This window comes from Carettochelys insculpta, chromosome 29, assembly GCF_033958435.1.
Source record: "Carettochelys insculpta isolate YL-2023 chromosome 29, ASM3395843v1, whole genome shotgun sequence".
Lineage (NCBI taxonomy): Eukaryota > Metazoa > Chordata > Testudines > Carettochelyidae > Carettochelys > Carettochelys insculpta.
Window position 1 is genome coordinate 2,438,747 of NC_134165.1, and position 20,591 is coordinate 2,459,337.

The 20,591-nt window shown below is 51.8% G+C and overlaps 1 protein-coding gene across 1 annotated transcript in view; it reads left to right on the forward strand.

Annotated features, from left to right (window-relative positions):
* The window catches only part of CACNA1A (calcium voltage-gated channel subunit alpha1 A), a 163,363-nt gene that overhangs the window by 34,504 nt on the left and 108,268 nt on the right, over positions 1-20,591 (forward strand). Inside the window, exons 2-3 of the mRNA XM_074979743.1 lie at positions 354-459; positions 2,494-2,633. Coding sequence (XP_074835844.1) covers positions 354-459; positions 2,494-2,633 — 246 coding nt within the window. The remainder of the gene's footprint in view (positions 1-353; positions 460-2,493; positions 2,634-20,591) is intronic.

Below are 20,591 nucleotides of genomic sequence, written 5' to 3' on the forward strand. Positions count from 1 at the left end.
TAAGCAGGTGGATCCTGAGGATCAGGACCTTGTGGAGTGGTCTAACATGGCTCAGCACACCAGGGAGCTGTGTGCGCAGGAGAAAGAGCTCATTGGGTCGAATGGAACAGCAGGATAGCTTAGGGGGAGATCTGGAGGCTGGGTGGACCAGGGCCTTGGAGACTCCATTGCCACAGCTGCTGATTCTGGGGCTTGGGGGCACGCGGGTGTTTCTGGCTGCAGGCGTGATCCTGCCCAGACGGCGCTACCCCTGAGGGAGCTAGACTCCCATCCAAGAGGCACAGGGGCCCTCCTTGTTGCCAGCACTCGCGTAGGGCAACCCAGGAGCTGAGCTTTCCTTGACTCGACCGCACTCCTTTTGAATACATGATTTTAGCTACTATCATAGCGAACTGCATTGTTCTTGCCCTGGAGCAGCACCTGCCTGATGAAGACAAGACCCCGATGTCAGAACGATTGGTGAGTGTGGGTCTTTCTGTTCTTTCTGGATTTCTGTCTCTCCCACCTTCCCTTAAGTTCTCCAATGCCTATGTCTTGGGTACATTGGGAAATTGAGCAGAATAACTCCCCATCTGTACACCTGAATACCTATTGCATTTTAAATTCCCACCCTATATTTCCCCATGCAGCTGGACTCTTAGGTTGTGTCTAGATTGCTGAGAACTGTTGGCAAAATATAGACAAATTGCACAGTGCATTTGTGTATCTTTTGTCAGTAGTTCCATCGGGAGAGGCTTTTCCAATATTTGGCCCGTCCATGTGGGGCAAATGTCAGAAAATTCCCATCTGCCAAGTTATCCCTTCTTCCTTTTGGAATGAGGAGTAGAAAGATGTAAACAGAACGCTCCCAGGCAGCAATCTGCAGTCTGGACGTGCGCTCTGTCAACAGAAGCCTTCATTCTAGACATAGTCTTAGGGTACGTCTACACAGCAGCGCTATTTTGAAATAAGATATTCCGGCACATTTTATTTTGAAATAACAGCGACACACAAAAATGCATTTCGAAATAGCACTTAGCTGTTTCAAAATATAGCGTCTACGAGCATAGAGCCTATTTTGAAATAGAGCTGATGGACGCACTATGGCTGAATTCCAAATAGGCTCGGTTCCCTGCCTTAAGAGCCCCTGGCTTGAAACAGCTGTTTTGAAATAGGTACTATTGCTCGTCGAATGACTGCAGCTACATTATCCTTCCCTTTCAGAAGGGGCATGTAAATGCATCCATTTGAAAATGCAAATGAGGCACAAATTTAAATATCTTGTGCTTTATTTGCATACTCCTGCAGGATCTCGATTCCCGAAGGGACTGCTTTCCAATCACAAATAGCCGTGTAGATGGGGTTCTTTCGAAAGGAAAGCTCACTGTCAAAAGCACCCTTCTTCCCCCAAAAAATGGGAAGGGGGTGCTTTCGAAAGCAAGGTTTCCTTTCAAAGGAATGTCAGCTACATGGCTATTTGTGATTCGAAAGCAGCAGATCTCCCGGGAGTATGCAAATGAGGTGTGAGATACTTAAATCGGCGCCTCATTTGCATTTTCTAATGGTTGCATTTACATGCCCCTTCTGAAAGGGAGGGGTGGTGTAGCCACAACCAATGAGGTTTACCAATTTCAAAATAAGCCAACTGCTCTTCTGAAATTCCATCAAAATAGCAGTTACATTGGGTGGACTCCAGGATCGTTATTTTGAAATAGCTGCTGTTATCTCAAAATAACACTGTGGTGTAGACCTGCCCTCAGACTGCTGCTTCAGGATGGGCTGCCTCTACATCCCCTTGCTAGCTGTCCTCTTTATGTCCTGCTTTCTGCCCGTATGCTGGGAGCTGGGCCAGTGGCATACGCCTCCCACACAACTGCTTCAGTTCCCTTGTCCCATCGGACCCTGGCTGTGTTATCTCTGCAGCAGCATGTCCTAGATTCCTCCCTGCCCATGAAAATCAGAGCCAGCCTAGAGTGCCTGGAAGGTGACAGCAGTTTCTATTCCACTAGATTTGGGGCTTCTAGGAATCTTGGGGGTGGCCTTTTGGTAACAGATCTCTGTCTCCAGCCACCTCTTTCCTTCCCTCCCTCCCTCCCTGAAAAACATGGTTGGTTTTCCTGGAATTATTTTCGTGTCTGTTCTGACATTCACACCATCCTATCTCTGTCGGAGCCTCTTCTGCTACCTGCTGTGGGAAGAGAGTGTAGTCTAGTAGTTAGAGCACCGAGCACAGGGACTTCTGGGCTCCATTCATGCTCTGGGAAGAGAATGTGATCTAATGGTTAGAGCAGGGTTCTGAGAACAGGAACTCCTGCGTTGCCATCCTGCCACTTCCCCGTGGTGTGCCCTGAGGCAAGTCCCTTCTCCTCTTAGTGTTTCAGGTTCCCCACAACTCACAGAGGCTTGTGAGGTTTCCTGCGTGGTCCTCGAGTGCTTTGAGACCTGCAGGGATTGTTATCCTTATATTTATCTCTGCTTTTTCTTCCCTCCTCTTCCCCCCCCCGCCCCCCGCAGGATGACACAGAACCATATTTCATTGGAATCTTTTGTTTCGAGGCTGGAATTAAAATCATCGCTCTAGGGTTTGCTTTCCACAAAGGCTCCTATCTGCGGAATGGCTGGAACGTGATGGACTTTGTGGTGGTTCTCACAGGGTGAGTAGGTGGTTTTTATCCTCTCTTTTTGCACGGATCACGTGTGGACCAGCATATGAACAGTGATGTGTTTGCTTGTGCCCGGGGGGAGCTAGGACATCCCGTGGTTGTCTGGTGATTAGCATGGCCAGGCTGAGACTCAGGATATTGGGGTTCAGCTCCCAGGTGAGGAGGCAGTGGTGTCTAGTGATTAGAGTGACTGAGAGCAGGCAGATGCTTTCTGCAGTTTAACTTCCCCATGACTTCCTGTTTCTGTCCCTCTGTCACTGCCCCTCTGCAGGGTGTGGAAGGGTGGGAGGATAGATCTGATAGTTAAGTCAGGGCAGGGTCTGGGACTAAGGACTGTCTTTGCCACTGACTTGCTGTGGGAGCTGGGGGCATGCTGCTTCTCACAGTGCTTCCCTTTAGCTCTCATCTGTGTTGTGTCCTGGGAGGACGTGTTCACAGAGCACTTGGCTGGTGTGACAGTTCTAATACCAGTGCCGTGGTTTCCTTCTGTGCACTTCAGCTGGTGTTGCGCCGATGCTGGAGAGCGTAGGGCGTTCCTCACATGGGTTTGATTGAGTGCTCTGTCTGTGTGTGTGTGTGTCTTGTGATGGTCTCTGTAATTGCAACCTGGACAGTGTTTGCGTTAACACTTTGAATGCCCTGCGGCAGCTGGACCATTGTTGTTCCCATATGTTTTTTGCATGTGATATGTTCCTTGGCTGCTCACGTTATGTTTAGGGACACAGCAGTTGCTCTCCAGGCAGCAGGTGTCACTTCCTTTATGACTTTATTCCCCAGCTGGAGTCCAGGCCGTGTACTTTTTAGCAATAAGCAGAGGTCACAGAGCCTGGGACTCACCTTTGCACAGGAAGCGTGACATCCCATAGTGTGGCTGGCTCGACCTGGGTCGTGCTGTTTGTGGAGGGAAATCTTGGTGCATTTGTTCGGGTTGGCTGGCTCAGAGGATCAGGAAAGGAATGTAGCGCCTTCCTCTCAGACTGCCCTTTGAAATCCAGCTCTCGCCGGAAGGCGGGAAAGCTGTTCCACTCTGCTTGGTTGGGTGGGGTGATTTTGAGGGGGTTCCATCCCCATCCTGCTTGGCAGGTGCTGCCGGCACTGGCAGCCTCAACAGAAAAGCTGTGGACCGAATGGATCACAGAAAACTACCTCCCCTCTCCTCTGCAGGGGTCCCTCCGGGCCAGTATCGTGGAGCACTCCCCGGCCACAGAATTCACCCGCGGTCCCACTGCACCCAGCCATTGCGTTCAGAATCACCCCACGTCTCCCCTTCACCCGGAGCCCCTCATCTTCAGGTGCTCCAGCAGCACCTCCACAAGTCCCGAGCTAAAGAGTTATCATTGGTGTGGGCCTTATTTGTGCTGTGCCTGGGCTCATAGGCCTATGCTATACCTATAGGGTATGTTAGCCTTTCAGCCACCCCATAAGAACATAAGAACATAAGAATGGCCATACTGGGTCAGACCAAAGGTCCATCAAGCCCAGCATCCCATCTGCCGACGGTGGCCAATGCCAGGTGCCCCAGAGAAGGAGAACAGAAGACAATGATCAAGTGATTTATCTCCTGCCATCCATCTCCTGCCCTTGTTATGAAGGCTGGGGCACCATACTTTATCCCTGGCTAATAGCCATTTATGGACCTAACCTGCAAAAATTTATCAAGCTCTTTTTTAAACCCTAATAGAGTCCTGGCCTTCACAGCCTCCTCGGGCAAGGAGTTCCACAGGTTGACTGCGCTGTGTGAAGAAAAATTTCCTTTTATTAGTTTTGAACCTACTACCCATCAATTTCATTTGGTGTCCCCTAGTTCTTGTATTATGGGAAAAGGTAAATAATTTTTCTATATTCACTTTCTCCACACCATTCATGATTTTATATACCTCTATCATATCGCCCCTCAATCGCCTTTTTTCCAAACTGAAAAGTCCCAGTCTCTCTAGCCTCTCCCCATATGGGACCCTTTCCAAGCCCCTAATCATCTTAGTCGCCCTTTTTTGAACCTTTTCTAATGCCAATATATCTTTTTTGAGGTGAGGAGACCACATCTGCACGCAGTACTCGAGATGTGGGCGTACCATAGTTTTATATAGGGGAAGTATGATATCTTTTGTCTTATTATCGATCCCTTTTTTAATAATTCCTAACATCCTATTTGCCTTACTAACTGCCGCTGCACACTGCGTGGATGTCTTCAGAGAACTATCCACTATAACTCCAAGATCCCTTTCCTGATCTGTCGTAGCTAAATTTGACCCCATCATGCAGTACGTGTAATTTGGGTTATTTTTTCCAACATGCATTACCTTACACTTACCCACATTAAATTTCATTTGCCATTTTGCTGCCCAATCACTCAGTTTGCTGAGATCTTTTTGTAGTTCTTCACAATCCCTTTTGCTTTTGACTGTCCTGAACAACTTGGTGTCATCTGCAAACTTTGCCACCTCACTGCTTACCTCATTTTCTAGATCATTGATGAACAAGTTGAACAGGATCGGTCCCAGGACTGAGCCCTGGGGAACACCACTAGTTACCCCCCTCCATTGTGAAAATTTACCATTTATTCCAACCCTTTGTTTTCTGTCTTTTAACCAATTCCCGATCCATGAAAGGACCTTTTCTCCTATCCCATGACCACCTAATTTACATAAAAGCCTTTGGTGTGGGACCGTGTCAAAGGCTTTCTGGAAATCTAGGTATATTATGTCCACTGGGTGCCCCTTGTCCGCATGTTTATTAACCCCTTCAAAGAATTCTAATAGATTAGACAGACACGACTTCCCTCTGCAGAAACCATGCTGACTTTTGCCCAACAATTCATGCTCTTCTATGTGCCTTGCAATTTTACTCTTTACTAGTGTTTCTACTAATTTGCCTGGTACTGATGTTAAACTTATCGGTCTATAATTGCCAGGATCTCCTCTAGAGCCTTTTTTAAATATTGGTGTTATATTGGCCGTCTTCCAGTCATTTGGTACCAAAGTGGATTTAAAGGATAGGTTACAAACCACTGTTAATAACTCCGCAATTTCACATTTGAGTTCTTTCAGAACCCTTGGGTGAATGCCGTCTGGTCCTGGAGACTTGTTACTATTCAGCTTATCAATTAATTCCAAAACCTCCTCTAATGTCACTTCAATCTGAGTGAGTTCCTCAGATTTGTTGCCTAAAAAGGCTGGCTCAGATTTAGGAACCTCTGTAACATCTTCAGCCGTGAAGACTGAAGCAAAGAAATCATTTAATCGCTCCGCAATGGCACTGTCTTCCTTGATCGCTCCTTTTATATCTTTATCATCCAAGGGCCCCACTGCTTTTTTAGCAGGCTTCCTGCTTCTAATGTATTTAAAAAACATTTTACTATTGTTTTTTGAATTTTTGGCTAGCTGTTCCTCAAACTCTTTTTTGGCTTTTCTTACTACATTATGACAGTTAATTTGGGAGTGTTTATGTTCCTTTCTATTTTCCTCACTAGGATTTGACTTCCACTTTTTAAAAGCTGCCCTTTTCTCTCTCACTGCCTTTTTAACATGGCTGTTTAGCCATGGTGGTTCTTTGTTAGGTCTCTTACTGTGTTTTTTTATTTGGGGTATACATTTAAGTTGGGCCTCTAGTATGGTGTCTTTAAACAGTTTCCATGCAGCTTCCAGGGATTTTAGTTTAATTACTCTACCTTTTAGTTTCTGTTTAACTAGCTTCCTCATTTTAGTGTAATTCCCCTTTTTGAAATTAAATGCCAGAGTGTTTGACCGCTGCGGTGTTCTTCCCAACACAGGAATATTAAAAGTTATTATATTGTGGTCACTATTTCCAAGCGGTCCAGTAACAGTTACCTCTTGGACCAGATCCTGCGTTCCAGTCAAGACTAGATCGAGAATCGACTCTCCCCTTGTGGGTTCCTGTACTAGCTGCTCCAAGAAGCAGTCATTTAAGGCATCAAGAAATTTAATCTCTGAATCCCGTCCTGAGGTGACATGCACCCAATCAATATGGGGATAATTGAAATCTCCTATTATTACTGTGTTTTTTATTTTGATAGCCTCTCTAATCTCCCTCATCATTTCAGCATCACTATCGCTGTCCTGGTTAGGTGGTCGGTAATATATTCCTAATGCCATATTCATATTAGAGGAATGAATTGTTATCCATAATGATTCTATGGAACATTTTGATTCCTTTAGGATTTTTACTTCATTTGATTCTATATTATCCTTCACATATAGTACCACTCCGCCACCCGCACGACCTGTTCTGTCTTTCCGATATAATTTATATCCCGGTATGATAGTGTCCCACTGATTTTCCTCATTCCACCATGTTTCTGAGATGCCTATTATGTCAACTTCCTCCTTTGATATGAGGTACTCCAGTTCACCCATCTTATTAGACAGACTCCTAGCATTAGTGTAAAAGCATGTTAGAAAACTACCACTATTTATATGTCCGCCTTTCACAGACACGTTGGATTTTTTTATGCACGATTGTTTCACATCTGATCTTGCCCATATATTATTTCCCACGTTCCCTATCTGACTAACTTCTAGGGAATCCCTGTCTATGGAGCCTCGTGTAAGAGAAGTCTCCGTCCGATCCAGGTGCTCCCCCGCACCAATCGGCTTTCCCCCACCTCTTAGTTTAAAAACTGCTCTATGACCTTTTTAATGTTTAATGCCAGCAGTCTGGATCCACCTTGATTTAGGTGGAGCCCATCATTCCTGTATAGGCTCCCCCTACCCCAAAAGTGTCCCCAGTTCCTAATAAATCTAAACCCCTCTTCCCTACACCATCGTCTCATCCACGCATTGAGACTCTGAAGTTCTGCCTGTCTATCTGGCCCTGCGCGTGGAACTGGAAGCATTTCAGAGAATGCCACCAAAGATGTTCTGGATTTCAGTCTCTTTCCTAGTAACCTAAATTTGGCCTCCAGAACATCTCTTCTACCCTTCCCTATGTCATTGGTACCAACATGTACCACGACGACCAGCTCCTTCCCAGCACTGCCCATAAGTCTGTCTAGATGCCTCGAGAGATCCGCAACCTTCGCACCAGGCAGGCAAGTCACCATATGGTTCTCCCGGTCATCACAAACCCAACTATCTATATTTCTAATGATCGAATCCCCCACTACTAAAACCGGCTTCTTCCTAACAGCTGGCGCTCCCTCCCCCGGAGAAGTATCCTCGGCACGAGAGGATACAACATCACCCTCTGGAAGGAGGGTCCCAACTATGGGATGGTTTCCCTCTGCTCCCCTTGACTGCTCTCCTTCCCTGAGCCTTTCATCCTCCGTAACAGCCTCAGGACTGTCAGATTGGAGGTGGGACAGCCCTACTATGTCCCGGAAAGTCTCATCCACAAACACCTCTGCCTTCCTTAGCTCCTCCAGTTCAGCCACCCTGGCCTCCAAAGCAGGCACTCGGTCTCTGAGGGCCAGGAGCTCCTTGCATCGAGCGCACACATACGCCACCCACCCACAGGGTAGGTAGTCATACATACTGCACTCGACACAATAAACAGGATAGCCCCCACTCTGCTGCTGGGCTTCTGCCTCCATTTCCTACTCTAGTTATATATGAGGGTTAATTAAATGTTTCAGATAGAGGTTGTTATAAAGGATTTAGTTTAAGGGCAACAGAAGTCACTGGCTCCCTCCAAGCTCCCCCTCCAAACTCCCTCCTGTTAGCACGCACCCTGTTCGGGAGCACCCGGTCGCAAAGCTCCCTGGTCGCTTACTAGCAGGGTTTAAGTGCTCGGCCTCCCTGATAGCTCCTCCCTCTGCCTACAGCTCAGCCAATCAGCACACGGTGTTTCAATTCAAACCTAATCAGCTTCCAACTGCCTGCCTGCCTGCCTGCCTGAGCACACGGCCTTTCAAACAAACAAACACTCAGCTCAGCGCTCCAAACAAACTCCAAACTCCAAACTCCAAACAAACAAACACACAAGCCCAAAACCTCCAAATATAAGCAGCCACTTACCCCAAGGTGCTTTTTAGTTTGCTCCTTCCTTCTCCTCCTCCAGGAGAGCCTCTCCAAACTCCCTCCTGTTAGCACGCACCCTGTTCGCGAGCACCCGGTCGCAAAGCTCCCCCCTGCAATCGTCCACATTGTGTATCCCCCTGGGGACACAGCCTGGCTGTGATGTCTCCGGCATTCCCCTCCCCGGGCACGCTGTGGGGTTTTGTCCCGCATAAAGCTGCGAGGGGGAAGAGAAGACACCGAGAGCCAGGTCTTCGCCTAGTGTATATTAGCAGCTCTCCATTAAAGCCTGTGATGTGACGGCAATTTATATCAGCTGGGGTTCTGGCCCCAAATCTGTTGGGCCAAAAAGTTGTCCTTAGAAGCCAGCACTGGCTTGACCCTGTCTACACCAGACATAGCAACCAGATGTTGCTTGAAATGCATTGATCTTCTGATGCCTTGTGTCTACACCCAACACCTGGTCCAGGTGCGGTCAGGTGGAAGTGGTTGGGGGCAGTGCTTGAGGTGGGGGCTGTTCTGTGATGTTGTCAGTGATGGCTTCTTCTCGGCATGGACAGGAAGCCACAAGGTCTGCAACTGCCGCAGGTGGTACAGTCCCCGAAATCCTCTTCCACAACACAGCTTGGAAATGACCCACAGGCCTTGAATCCTAGAGCTAGGGCTGGGCCTGCAGGTGTTCCAGGAATTGCAGAGGGTGGTGGCATAACCGTGGTTGGGCAGGGTAGGGAGGCACTGCACTGGGACCTGTTGTTCTGTCCTGAGTTGTGTGGCTGGGCAAGGGCTGAGTGAGCCTGAGGGCTGCATGTGGAACTTGGCCTGGGAAAAAAGGCAGCCGTCACAACCCACCACCCGCCAGGAGAAGCATCAGATAAACGATTGGCTCCATGGGTCACCCAGCTGTGGAACAAATGCTCCTGGGGCTGGGAAATCATTCGCCTGCTCCAGCCCTGAGAGGAAAGGCCAGCCAAGCCCCCTGGCAGGATGGAGCCAGATAGCTGGGGCTGGGAGAGAGGGGATGCTCCAGGCGACTAGTCTGCGCAGCTACCCAGAGGTTCAAGGCTGCACAGGCTCAACCAGAGGCACTTCCTGTTCAGGGACCATCTGCTCTGCTTTTTCTCTCCTGGATCCCCCTCGTCCCCTCTGCTTGCTCCCCTCTTTGGCTCGTGCCTGGTCTGTTGCTCCAGCGCCCAGCACCTTGTGCAGTCATTTACACCCATGCAAAGGGCAGGTCACACCTTTCCGACCTGTCAGCCGTGTTTCACACTCACGTGTAAACAGCTGCGCCAGGTGCTGGAGCCACAGACCAGCAACACCGAATCAGGTCCTTTGTCCTTCTGTCTGTCTCGCCTTGGTCCTCCCCCTCCACTGCCACTCTCATGCTTTGCCCATGTTACCCCGCGGTGGTTGGAGAGGAGCTGCACTGACGAATTGTTCTCCAGCTGCTGCCCTGGCCTCGGGTTCCACCATCTTTCTAGTCTAAACATTGGGGTGCCCTGGACACAGGGTCTCCTCTCGCCAGATAAGGACCACAGGGAGCAGGGTTCTTCTGTGTTATCTGCAGGACAGCCTAGTGCTCCCTGCTGGGACCTTGAGGTCAGCACCAGCTGCCTGAGGAGAGCACCCACTCCTTGCAGTACCCTGGGGTTCTCCCTGGGCTCAGTTTGCCCATAGCCTCCCTTGGGAAGCCAGCTGAGCTCTGGGCAGGGTAATGGAGCCAGTGCAGGCACGTGCGAGCCCTGCCCGAGAGGAACCGCAAGTGAGGAGCTGAATCCCCCAGGGTCGGGGGGCACTCGCAGGCTGTAACAAGCAGCTGCCACCTCCTTTGCCTCTCCTCCCCTGGTCACTGGCGCAGTGATGGCTGCTTCAGGTGTGGTTGCTCCCTCAACACACCAGCTCCTGCAGGGGGGAAGTCAGATGTCTGCGTCCCCTTGGACACGAATGTGAGGGGAAAGGCGCTGGGTCTCCTGTTCCCCAGCCTCCCGCGGAGCTGCGGTGAGGGATCCCAGCCCTTCTCCCGAGAGAGGCTCCCAGCAGTGCTGCGGCAGTTTTGCTATGCTAATGGCTTCTTCCTCACCAGCGTGGTGTGCGGGGAAGGGGCGGGGGGGGGCTTGCAGGGGAGCATGGCAGGCCGGCCGTGGAAATCTCAACACGGGCGAGCTAGCTGCTGCGCTGTGAGCTAAGGGAAGGGAGCTGGGTGCCCACTGAGGGTCCTGGAGGCCTAAGCCCTGGGGATTTGACGGCTGTGGGTGGCTTGTGGTGGCAGAAGCAAGGGAACACATGGGAGCAATGCTCCAAACTCCCTTGGGTGTGTCTCTTGGGGGCTGGTGGCAGCTCTGTTGTGCGGCCCGCACCCGCCAAGGAGTGTCAGAGAGCTGCAACTCAGCCAAGAGGAGTCGGGGTCCCAGAGCCTGAGGCTGGACTGGGGAACATGCCTGTGCAAAGGGCCAGCAGAGGCAGGCGGAAACGGGCCAGCCAGGGTCCCAGTTCTCAGTGTCAGAGGTTCCCCAGTGGCGCCGTGCTAGGGCTGTTAGCAAGGGGGTCGCGGGCCTTGTGACTGACTCACAGGAGCACCTGTGCCGGCACGGTGCCGTGGTGTGAGATGTCAGGGGCTGCCGGGCTCTGCTGTTCTGGGTGCGTGTGCCATGTGTGTGCCGATGTATCCGTGCACTCGGTGCATTCTCTGGGGGATTAGGCATGTACATGGCCCGTGCGAGTACAGGTGTGTCCATGGGGCAGTTTAACATGCATGTGTTTGTGCACATGGTATTATTTATGCAGCCCACGAACGCTAGCCCTGAGGGCTCCCTGCCCCAGGCGTGTATGGTCTGAACCTACGTGTGCGGTACTGGTGTGAACACGACGTGCATTCACCCACGTGTAAGGGAGTGTGTTGCTCTGCACATGTGAGCACGTTCGCCGTGTGCTTGCGTGTGTATTGCTTGTGCCCATAGGTGGAGGCACAGAGTGAAAGGATGTGCACACACGCGATCTCAGAGCGCACATTCACAGGGGCCTTTCACTTCTTGCTCTGATCTCACCAGCGAATTCTGCCCCCGCCTTAGCAGGAGTGTTCAGCCAGCCCAGACCTGTTGGCATTCTGCTCCTGCCCCCCTCGCCCATGCAGGTACCGTGCAACGCCGGGAAGGCTGGACCACACACGAAATCTGTGCCTCTCCCTCCCCACATCCTCAGCAGAGCTGAGCTCATTAGTATGCCAGGCAGCTCAGGCCTGATTAGGGAGTCTCCCTGCACTAGTACCTTATAGGTGCTTTCCAGACGTGCCTGGCATGCCGAGGGAGGCCTTTTGCCTGAATGAAAGCGCACCAGGAGGCGTGGGAAGGAGGGGAGCTGGGAGGATGTGGGAACTTAATGATCTTTTGCCTTGTCACTGGGGTCTGTGCCTGCGGTGCCTTCCCGCAGTGCCTTGGGCAGCCCGACCAGAAAGGCAGTTCCCGGCAGAGCAGTGTGGGTTCCAGTGAGCGCTCCTCTATGCACAACTATGTGTGGCAGGGGGATGTAACGCAAGTGTTGTACAGGTACTGCTGTGCTGTACCTCCCGGGGGGGAGCTTCAGGGCCAGGGAGTGGCTGGTGCAATACGACCCTATCCATAAGGAATTTAACTGTGGGTTGGAATATGGGGCCCTCAGGGCAAGAGGGTTGGGGAGTGTTGGGGCGGGGGCTCGGGGCAGGGGGTGGGGGTGTCGGTGCAGAGTTAGGGGGTTGGGGAGTGTTGGGGTTGGGGGCTCAGGGCGGGGGGCGGGGATGTCAGTGCAGGAGTCAGGGCAGGAACTTGGGGTGGGGTTTGGTGAGTGTGGGGGTACAGGAGTCGGTTGGGGAGATGAGGATGCAGGACTCAGGGCTGAGGGCTATGAGGAGGGGCTCAGGGCAGAAGATGGGGGATATGGCTGATGGAGGGGTCAGGAGTGAGGGTCAAGAGCTGGGAATGTGAGGAGCACAGGGCAGGGGGCTGAGGTGAGTGGGGGTCACAAGGGCCGTTTCAGGGGGTTGGGGCGTTGCAGCCACACCTACCAGGATGCCGCTGCCTCACTTCCCCTTCCACGAGGCTCAGGGAGCAGGGAAAGTGCACGACGGTGCGAAGTCCTCCGGCCCCTCGCCTCGGCTGCTGGAGCGAGACCAGCGTGCGCACTGCACTTGCAGTCAGGGGAAGGGAGAGAAGGGTAGCACAGTCCCGGGATGTGCGAGCACCTCAGGGATGGGTCTGTCCTGGCCAGCCCCTCTCACCTGCTGGGCTTCCTGCTGCTTGGCAGGTCAGCCAGCAGAAAGCCCCAGCTGTACCTTCTCCTGTAGCCGAGAGCCCCGGCCCGCCAGCTCCTTCTCGCCAGAGCGGTGCCCGCGGCGCACTTTCCCCTCTGATGCGTGCACCCCTGTGCTTGAGCGCCCATGCTCAGAGCGGAACCCAGGCAGCCTCGGAGGTGGCTCAGCTGGGGCCTCTGCTCTGTGTACAGGCAGACGTTCGGCGGTGTGCGGAGCCGGGTAGCGGAGGGTGCAGAGTGCAGGTTGCTGCTGCGTTCACCGGCTGTGGGTGCTGCCTGCGTTGGCAGTGAAGCCTTGGCTTCAGCTTGAGCCTGATCTGTACAAGCCTGCGCAGGAACCTGGGTAATTCCTTGTGCAGCTAGCTCCTGCCATGACCACTCCACTCCTCCAATACCAGAGCCTGCTTAGCTGCAGTGGCAAATAGTGATGGGGCTTCCAGGGGGTGGGAGGGAGGCACCACCCATGTGCTCCTGCCCCATCCCTCTAGTGTCGTGCTGCTCCAAGGCAGGGCTGAGACCATCCCTGCACCCACCAGAAGCCGTGCAAGCACTGACGGTGAGGGCTGGGGGGTGCTGTGATCCCCCCCCCGTGTACCCCCATGTGTCACCCCTACTTGGCTGCCTCTAGACAGGCTGCCGTCAGATACCCTGAATGCAGCATAGGCATAGCTGGCCACTATTCAAATGCCTTTCTATAACCCAACGGCCTGGCCTTATCAGGGTTCTGTGTGCTGGCCTTGTCGGCCCCATCCCCACAAGGCAGTGCAGAATTAGAGCAGGACCGAGGAGACTACTGGAAGCCTGGAAGAACTCCCAGAGAGAGAGTGAAATGTGAGGGATTGTTGCCTTAGAATGAAGGCTAATAAGAGGGCATCTGCTCAACCTCTGTACAGGCTGAACCTCTCTGGTCCAGCGCCATCAGGACCTGACCAGTGCTGAACAAGAGAATTCGCCAGACCACGGGAGATCAGTATTGTCTAGCACATTGCCAACACTTCCACTGCTGACTGGGCTCTTAGAAGACATTTAGGGGTAAATTACAGCTGAATAACAGCACAGAACACTGAGAGCCAGGACTGGTGGCTGGACACAAACTTTATGGGACCACAGGAAACTTGGCCACACCCTCGAGAAATGAACATCCCTCTAACTAAAATCCTGCTGGACTACGGATGTTGCTGGACGAGAGTGTGCTAGACTAGAGGGGTTCAGCCTCTGTTGTAGTGATCAGTCATACCTGCCTCAGAACAGAAGAAAAAGGGGACAGTACAGACATTCAAACGGGCACATTCAACATTGATGGAAGGCACTGGGTGTAGCTGGCCTGTGGAACTCCCTGCTCCATGATGGCGCTGAGACAGATAAAGCAGCAAGATTCAGAGAGGGATGGCATGTTTATCTAGAGCCAGAGTCGTAACACTTCGGCCATGTCTGTGAGCATTAAGAGCCGGAGTGTTAGGAGTAAGACCTCTTGCTGCGGGGCTGAAGCTGTTCTCTGGCTATTAGAGACCACAGGGAGCCCTATGTGGTGTGCAGGTTGTCCCAGGCCTGCCTGTCTGCTGTGGGTTTTCACATCTGTCACTGAAGCATCTGCTACTTGCCATTGTCAGAACGTGGGGACCAGGCGAGGGGAACCTGAGTCAGAGCCAGTCTGGCAGCTCGTTGGTTCCTCTCTTCTCTGTGTGCATGTGCATGGCTGCGGTACTGCGATTATTATTTAGTGTATTGTGGTAGTGCCTAGGAGCCCCCGTTATGAGCCAGGAATGCCCTGTGCTAGGCCCTGTACATTCTTATGTGGTGCGTTATGGTAGCTCTTAGGCCTCCATCTTTCTGGTGGTTCCTGTTTGAAAGACCTCCCAGTGTAAGCACATTTGTATAGCCACAAGTCGGGGGGAAAGCTTCGTATTTGGAACACATGTAATGTACACTGCTAAGCTTGGGCAGTGTGTGTGTCTGTGGGTGTGTGAGAGAGAGAGGGGGAATACTTGTGGCAGAGCGTGTGTGTTTTCACTGACTGAACTGAGTGTCGTCTGTACCCGGGATGTGCGCATAGGGAGTGTGTTGGAAATGGCTGTCCAGAGAGGGTTTGTGTGCACCGGCTGAGGTCTTGTGTGTAAAGCCTGCAGGAGGCCAGAGGGGCTGCGTGTGCCGAGGGAGTATGCGTGAGGGTGATATGTTTGTGTGGATAACTGTGGGGGGCACGAGTATGGGAGGAGCTGCACAAATGCAGTGTGTCTGGGCACGTGCACGTGTGTACGAAGAACGCGAGTGTTTACGGAAGTTGTGTGTGTGGCAGGGGGCAGAGCTGAGCCGAGCTTTGATCCTTGGTGTTATCGGTTCCTCTGGGAGCTGGGGAAGTCCCCTCCCGGGATGAGCTCTCAGTGAGACGTTAATTACTGCCTCTGCCTTTGCTGCGTTGTCCTGCTCTGTGTGTGGGGAGCAAGTGCTGTTTATTGCTGTCACAATATTGTATCACAGAGCTGCCTGCTCACTTTCCCGGAAATTGTGTTTCTCCTGCCTTGGTGCTCAGGCCTGTCACTCCCTGAGACCCAGTACGCACTCTCTGTAGCCCTGGCTTTCCTGGGACCGTGCCACTGATACCCCCGCCTTTTGCTGCAGCAGATCAGCCCGGCCCCATTGAGTTTATTATCTTGCCCTCTGCCAGGGTCTCTTGCATCATAGGAAGGCCCCCGCTCTTTCCTGTGCAGTGGGGCAGGGAGGAGTCCTTCCTGACCCCTGTGCTTATCAGCCCAAGCCACGAGCCATCAGATTTGACTACCCTGATCCTCCCTGCAGAGCCAAAGTTATTAATAGCCACAGAGCTGAATGATCCTTTAATAGTTCAGTCTCAGGATCTGAACTGAGGATATCTGTCTGTCTGATCTGTTTATTTGTTGCCATTTGTACCCACTTACCTACGTCCGGGGGCTGTCAATCTGTCTAATTGTCTCTCCTTCCCCCTTCCTTCCCCTCCCTACTTTGATTTCCCAGGGCTGACTATGTGCCATTGGAAGGAGAGCTTCCTTGTATTGATTCTGTGCTCTGAACTCACCAGTTGTGGGAGCAGCAACAAGCTCTCACCCCTTTGTTCCGAGGTGGTGAGAATAGCTCCGGCTCCCCCTCAGCATTTGCATCTCTTCCTTCGATGCGGTGGCCTCTTCCCATGGGGGCAGGCCCTCTGCAGACAGATCCTGGGTCCTAACGGCAGCCAAGAGCTAAATTCAGCCCTTGGTTTTGATGACCTGCACCCTGGCTAAAGTCAGCGTGTGATGCTGGAGGTTCTGCTTCCCAAAGCAGCTGTGAGCAACGTTCCCTCTAATTTTCCCATCCATGGGGAGAATATATTTTATGTGCATGGAGGTATGTGAGGATGTGTCAGCTGTAATCCCTAGTGCTGGGGCAGAACTACATAAGGACAGCCACACTGAGCTGGGCCAAAGGTCCACCCAGCCCAGTTTCCTGTCTGCCGACAGTGGCCAATACCAGGTGCCCATGAGGAAATGAACAGAACAGGGAATCACCAAGTGATCCATCTAATCTCGCCCATTCCCAGCTTCCAGCAAACAGAGGCTCAGGTCACCATCCCTGCCCAGCCTGGCTAACAGCCACTGATGGATCTACCATCCATGCATTTATCTAGCTCCTTCCTGAATCCTGTTAAGGTCTTTGGCCTTCACATCGTCCTCTGACAAAGAGTTCCACAGGTTGACTGTGTATAGTGTGAAGAAACACTTCCTTTTGTCTGTTTTAAACATGCTGCCCATTAATTTAATCTGGCGACCCCCGGTTCTTGTGTTACGAGAAGGCATAAGTAGCACTTCTTTATTTACTTTCTTTGCACCGGTCAGGATTTTATAGACTCAGCCATATCCCCCTTAGTCGTCTTATTGATCTTTCCCTGTATGGAAGCTGTTCTGTGGCCCTTATCATTTTTGTTGCCCTTTTCTGAACCTTTTCCAATTCCAGTATATCTTTGTTGAGATGGGACAACTGCATCTGCAGACAGCATTCAAGATGTGGGCATCCCATGGATTTATACTGAGACAATATAATATTTTTGTCCCATTATCTTTCCCTTTTTTTGATGATTCCCAACATGCTGTTTACTTTTTTGAATGCTGCTGCACACTGAGTGAATGTTTTTAGAGAATTTTCCACAATCACACCAACAACTTTTTTGATTGGTAACAGCTAACTTAGACCCCATCATTTTATACGTGTAGTTGGGATTATGTTTTCCAACGTGCTTTACTTTGCATTTATTGATATTACATTTCGTCTGGCATTGTGTTGCCCAGTCACCCAGTTTTGAGAGATCCTTTTCTAGATCTTTGCACGCTGCTTGGGATTTAACTATCTTGCATAGTTTTATATCATCTGCAAATTTTGCTTTCTTACTGTTTACCTGTTTTTCCAGATACTTATTAATAGCATTGGTCCCAATACAAACCTATGGGGAACACCACTACTTCCCTCTCTCATTCTGAAAACTGTCCATTTGTAACTATTCTTTGTTTCCTGTTTTTTAAGCAGTTACCAATCCACGAGAGGACCTTCCCTCTTATCCCATGACAGTTTACTTTGCTTAAGAGCTTTTGGTGAGGGACCGTGTCGAAGATTTTCTGAAAATCTAAGCACACTATATCCACTGGACTCTGCTTGTCCACATGTTTGTTGACCTCCTCAAACAATTCTAGTAGATTGGTGAGGCACGATTTACCATTACAAAAACCATGTTGACTCTTCCCCACATATGTTCTGCTACATGTCTGACAATATTGTTATTTACTACTGTTTCAACCTGTTTGCCTGGTAATGAAGTCAGGCTTACTGGCCTGTAATTATGAGGATTACCTCTGGAACCCTTTTTAAAAATTGGCATCACATTAGCTATCCTTCAGTCATTTGGTACAGACGCAGCTTTAAATGCTAGGTTACAGATTACATTTTATAGCTCTCCAATTCCACCTTTCCGTTCCTTCAGAACTCGGGTAGATACCATCTGCTCCTGGTGACTTAAATTATCAGTTGGTTCCAAAACTTCTTCTAATGCCACCTCAGTCTGGATGAGCTCCTCAGATTTGTCATCTAAAAAAGGGCTCTCAGGTTTGGGATTCTCACTCGCGTCAGCAGCTGTGAAGACTAATCGAAAATATTCATTTAGTTTCTCCACAATGGCTTTACGGTCCTTTAGCATCTTGATTGTCCATTGCCCCACTGGTTGTTCAGCCTGCTCCCTGCTTCTGCTGTTAGTTTAAAACGTTTTGCTCTTATTTTTTGAACCTTCGACTAGCTCTTCTTTGAACACTTCAAATGCGCTTTGGCTGCTCTGGTTTGGCTTGCAGGGGAGAGGCCTGTGTTCTAGTCCCACTGCCGATTATGTGCAGTTTAACTGGCAGCTTTGCCATTACAGTCCGTTAACACCCACCCTGGGAACAGTGGTTGTCCCCTTCAAGGCTTTTCTACGCAGCCGGCCCCATTCCCCTGCTGGCCAACACTGAGGAATTAACATTCCCACAGAAGAGTCAACATAACGTCCCCATGGGCCAGGTGGGCCTCGTTCACTGTGACAGCACCAGGGAATGGAACCTTCCTCCCCAGCACCGACGCTTTTTGGGCTCTGAGAGTTTGATGCTTTTCTGGACTGAGCCTTCCGCAGCCCCTGTTGTGTTTCGCCCTAAATCCTATGCCTCTGGCACAGCCCGTTCCCACGGCCGCTGCTTCCTGAGAGGTGGCCAGGTGCCATTCATCTGGCATCCTGACCCTGCCCACCTTGTCCAGCGCTCAGAGCCTTCACCCCCTCTGCTCAACAGAGCCTTTGATTAGGCCCTGTCTGGAGGCTCTAAATGTCAGCCAGCTGGATCAAAGCTGGACAGAAACTCAGCTCTGCTAGCAAAGGGCTGCGGCGTCTAACGAGTCAGCAGGGAAGTGCCCTTAAAGGGATGTGGGACCTTTCTCCTCATTTCCCCTTTCTGCTTCACACCCCTCCTTTTCCATCATGATTGCAGGCTCCCCCTTTCCCAGCCCCATTCTTATTTTACATACCTCTCTCTCTCACTCTCTCAATCTGTTGCAGTGTCTCATCTCTTGGCTTCAGTAACAGCCTCAGTCACTTAAGGCCCAGGTTTGTCTGCTGCAGTCTAGCCTAGAATCAATGGGAATTGGCCCTGCTGTGGTGCAGATGGGGCTGGTTCAGAGCTCTGTGGGCATTGCTGCAGCCAGGAAATAGCCAAGGCATCAGCGTCACGTCCTCCTTTCCTGATACGCCCCTGAGCTGTGCCCTGCACTTGGTGGTGGTGGTGGTGGTGATGGGGCCTTATGCAAAGGGGGATCAGGCCCTGACATCTCTCTGTCTCTGTCCTCTCCCAGTTCTGTGAGGGGTGGGGGGACAGGCAGGTGGGTCGTGCAGTCGGGTGAGGACCTGTGAGATCCTGTAGCCAGGGCAAGTTGTAGGACTTCTCCTGCCGCGCCCCCCCCCCCCCCCCGCCCCGCAGTGCCTGCCTTAGGTCCTCTGTCTGTCTCAAGCTGCGGCTCTCCCTTTCGATCTCTTTGCATTTCCAGCTGCCCACCTGGTTGTGTCACTTCATTTGTCCCCACTGCCTCCCCTGTTCTAGGTCCCTGAGTGGTGCTTGCCAGACCTTCCCTGCCCTAGAGCTGCTTTGATGACCTCTCGCTGAGAGCTCCAGATGGCGAGGACCAGGGAGGTGGCAGGCAGTCAGGGCCAGGGGGCGCAGGAGCAGCTGTGCCTGTGGGATGTGCCGGGGTTAGCAGGAGGTGCTGGTGGTGAGGAAACCCCAGGCACCCAGTAGCCCTGCTTGTGTAGCTTCCACAGAGGCTGAGAACTTCCCCACACCCCACAGCCCCCACCAAGCAGGGTGTCTGCAGTAGACGGCTGAGCACTCTGATAGAATTAGGGGTCGGATTAATGGGGGGATCTCAGTCTGCCCAGACCAGGCTGCTGTTGCACTGGGGCTGGGAGAGGTCTTTATTCTCTGGAACAGGGGAACCTGAAAGTCCTTCTATGCCTGGGAGGAACGGGGGCTGCCCAAATCCTCAGTGCCTTCATCAGCTCCTCTCTCTGCCTCCCCTGGCCCTTGGCCACCTGGCTCCTCTGCCCTGGGGTGGCTGTGAGCAGAGCAGGGAGGGACTGCCCTACACCTGTCTGTGCCTAGCGCTCCAGGTGCCTGCTAAGCCAAGGGGGAGAGATGGTCCACAGGGGCGGGGGACTAGCACTGAGCTGTTCTCTGCTGCCACGGGGCTAAGGGTGGAAGGAAAGGTCGCAAAGGCTGTGCCTCTGGGAAATGTACAACAAGGCTGATGGAGCCAGCCAGCCAGCCAGCCCCCTGCAGAGCCTCTGTCTGTCTCTATCTGAGCCCTGCAATGGAGGGGACTGGAAGTTCAAAGGGGCCTGTCCATCATCTTTGCTAAAGCTGCTGGCCGGGGGGCTGCTTTGCACCACTCTTGCGGGGGTGCGGGGGGGAGTCTGGGACATGGACAGCGGCTCCCTAGCTTCCGGGCCGAGATCTGGCCCTGTTCAAACTTCTGGCCCCAGGGCTGGCACATAAAGTGGGAAATGATGGTGTGGAGGATTGTCAGTCCACTCCTGCAGTGAAGGCCCGAGAGTTCAAGGCCAGAAGGGACCATCAGATCCTAGTGTGACCTCCTGTCTATCACGGGCCACCCTCAGCCCCCCCAGCTG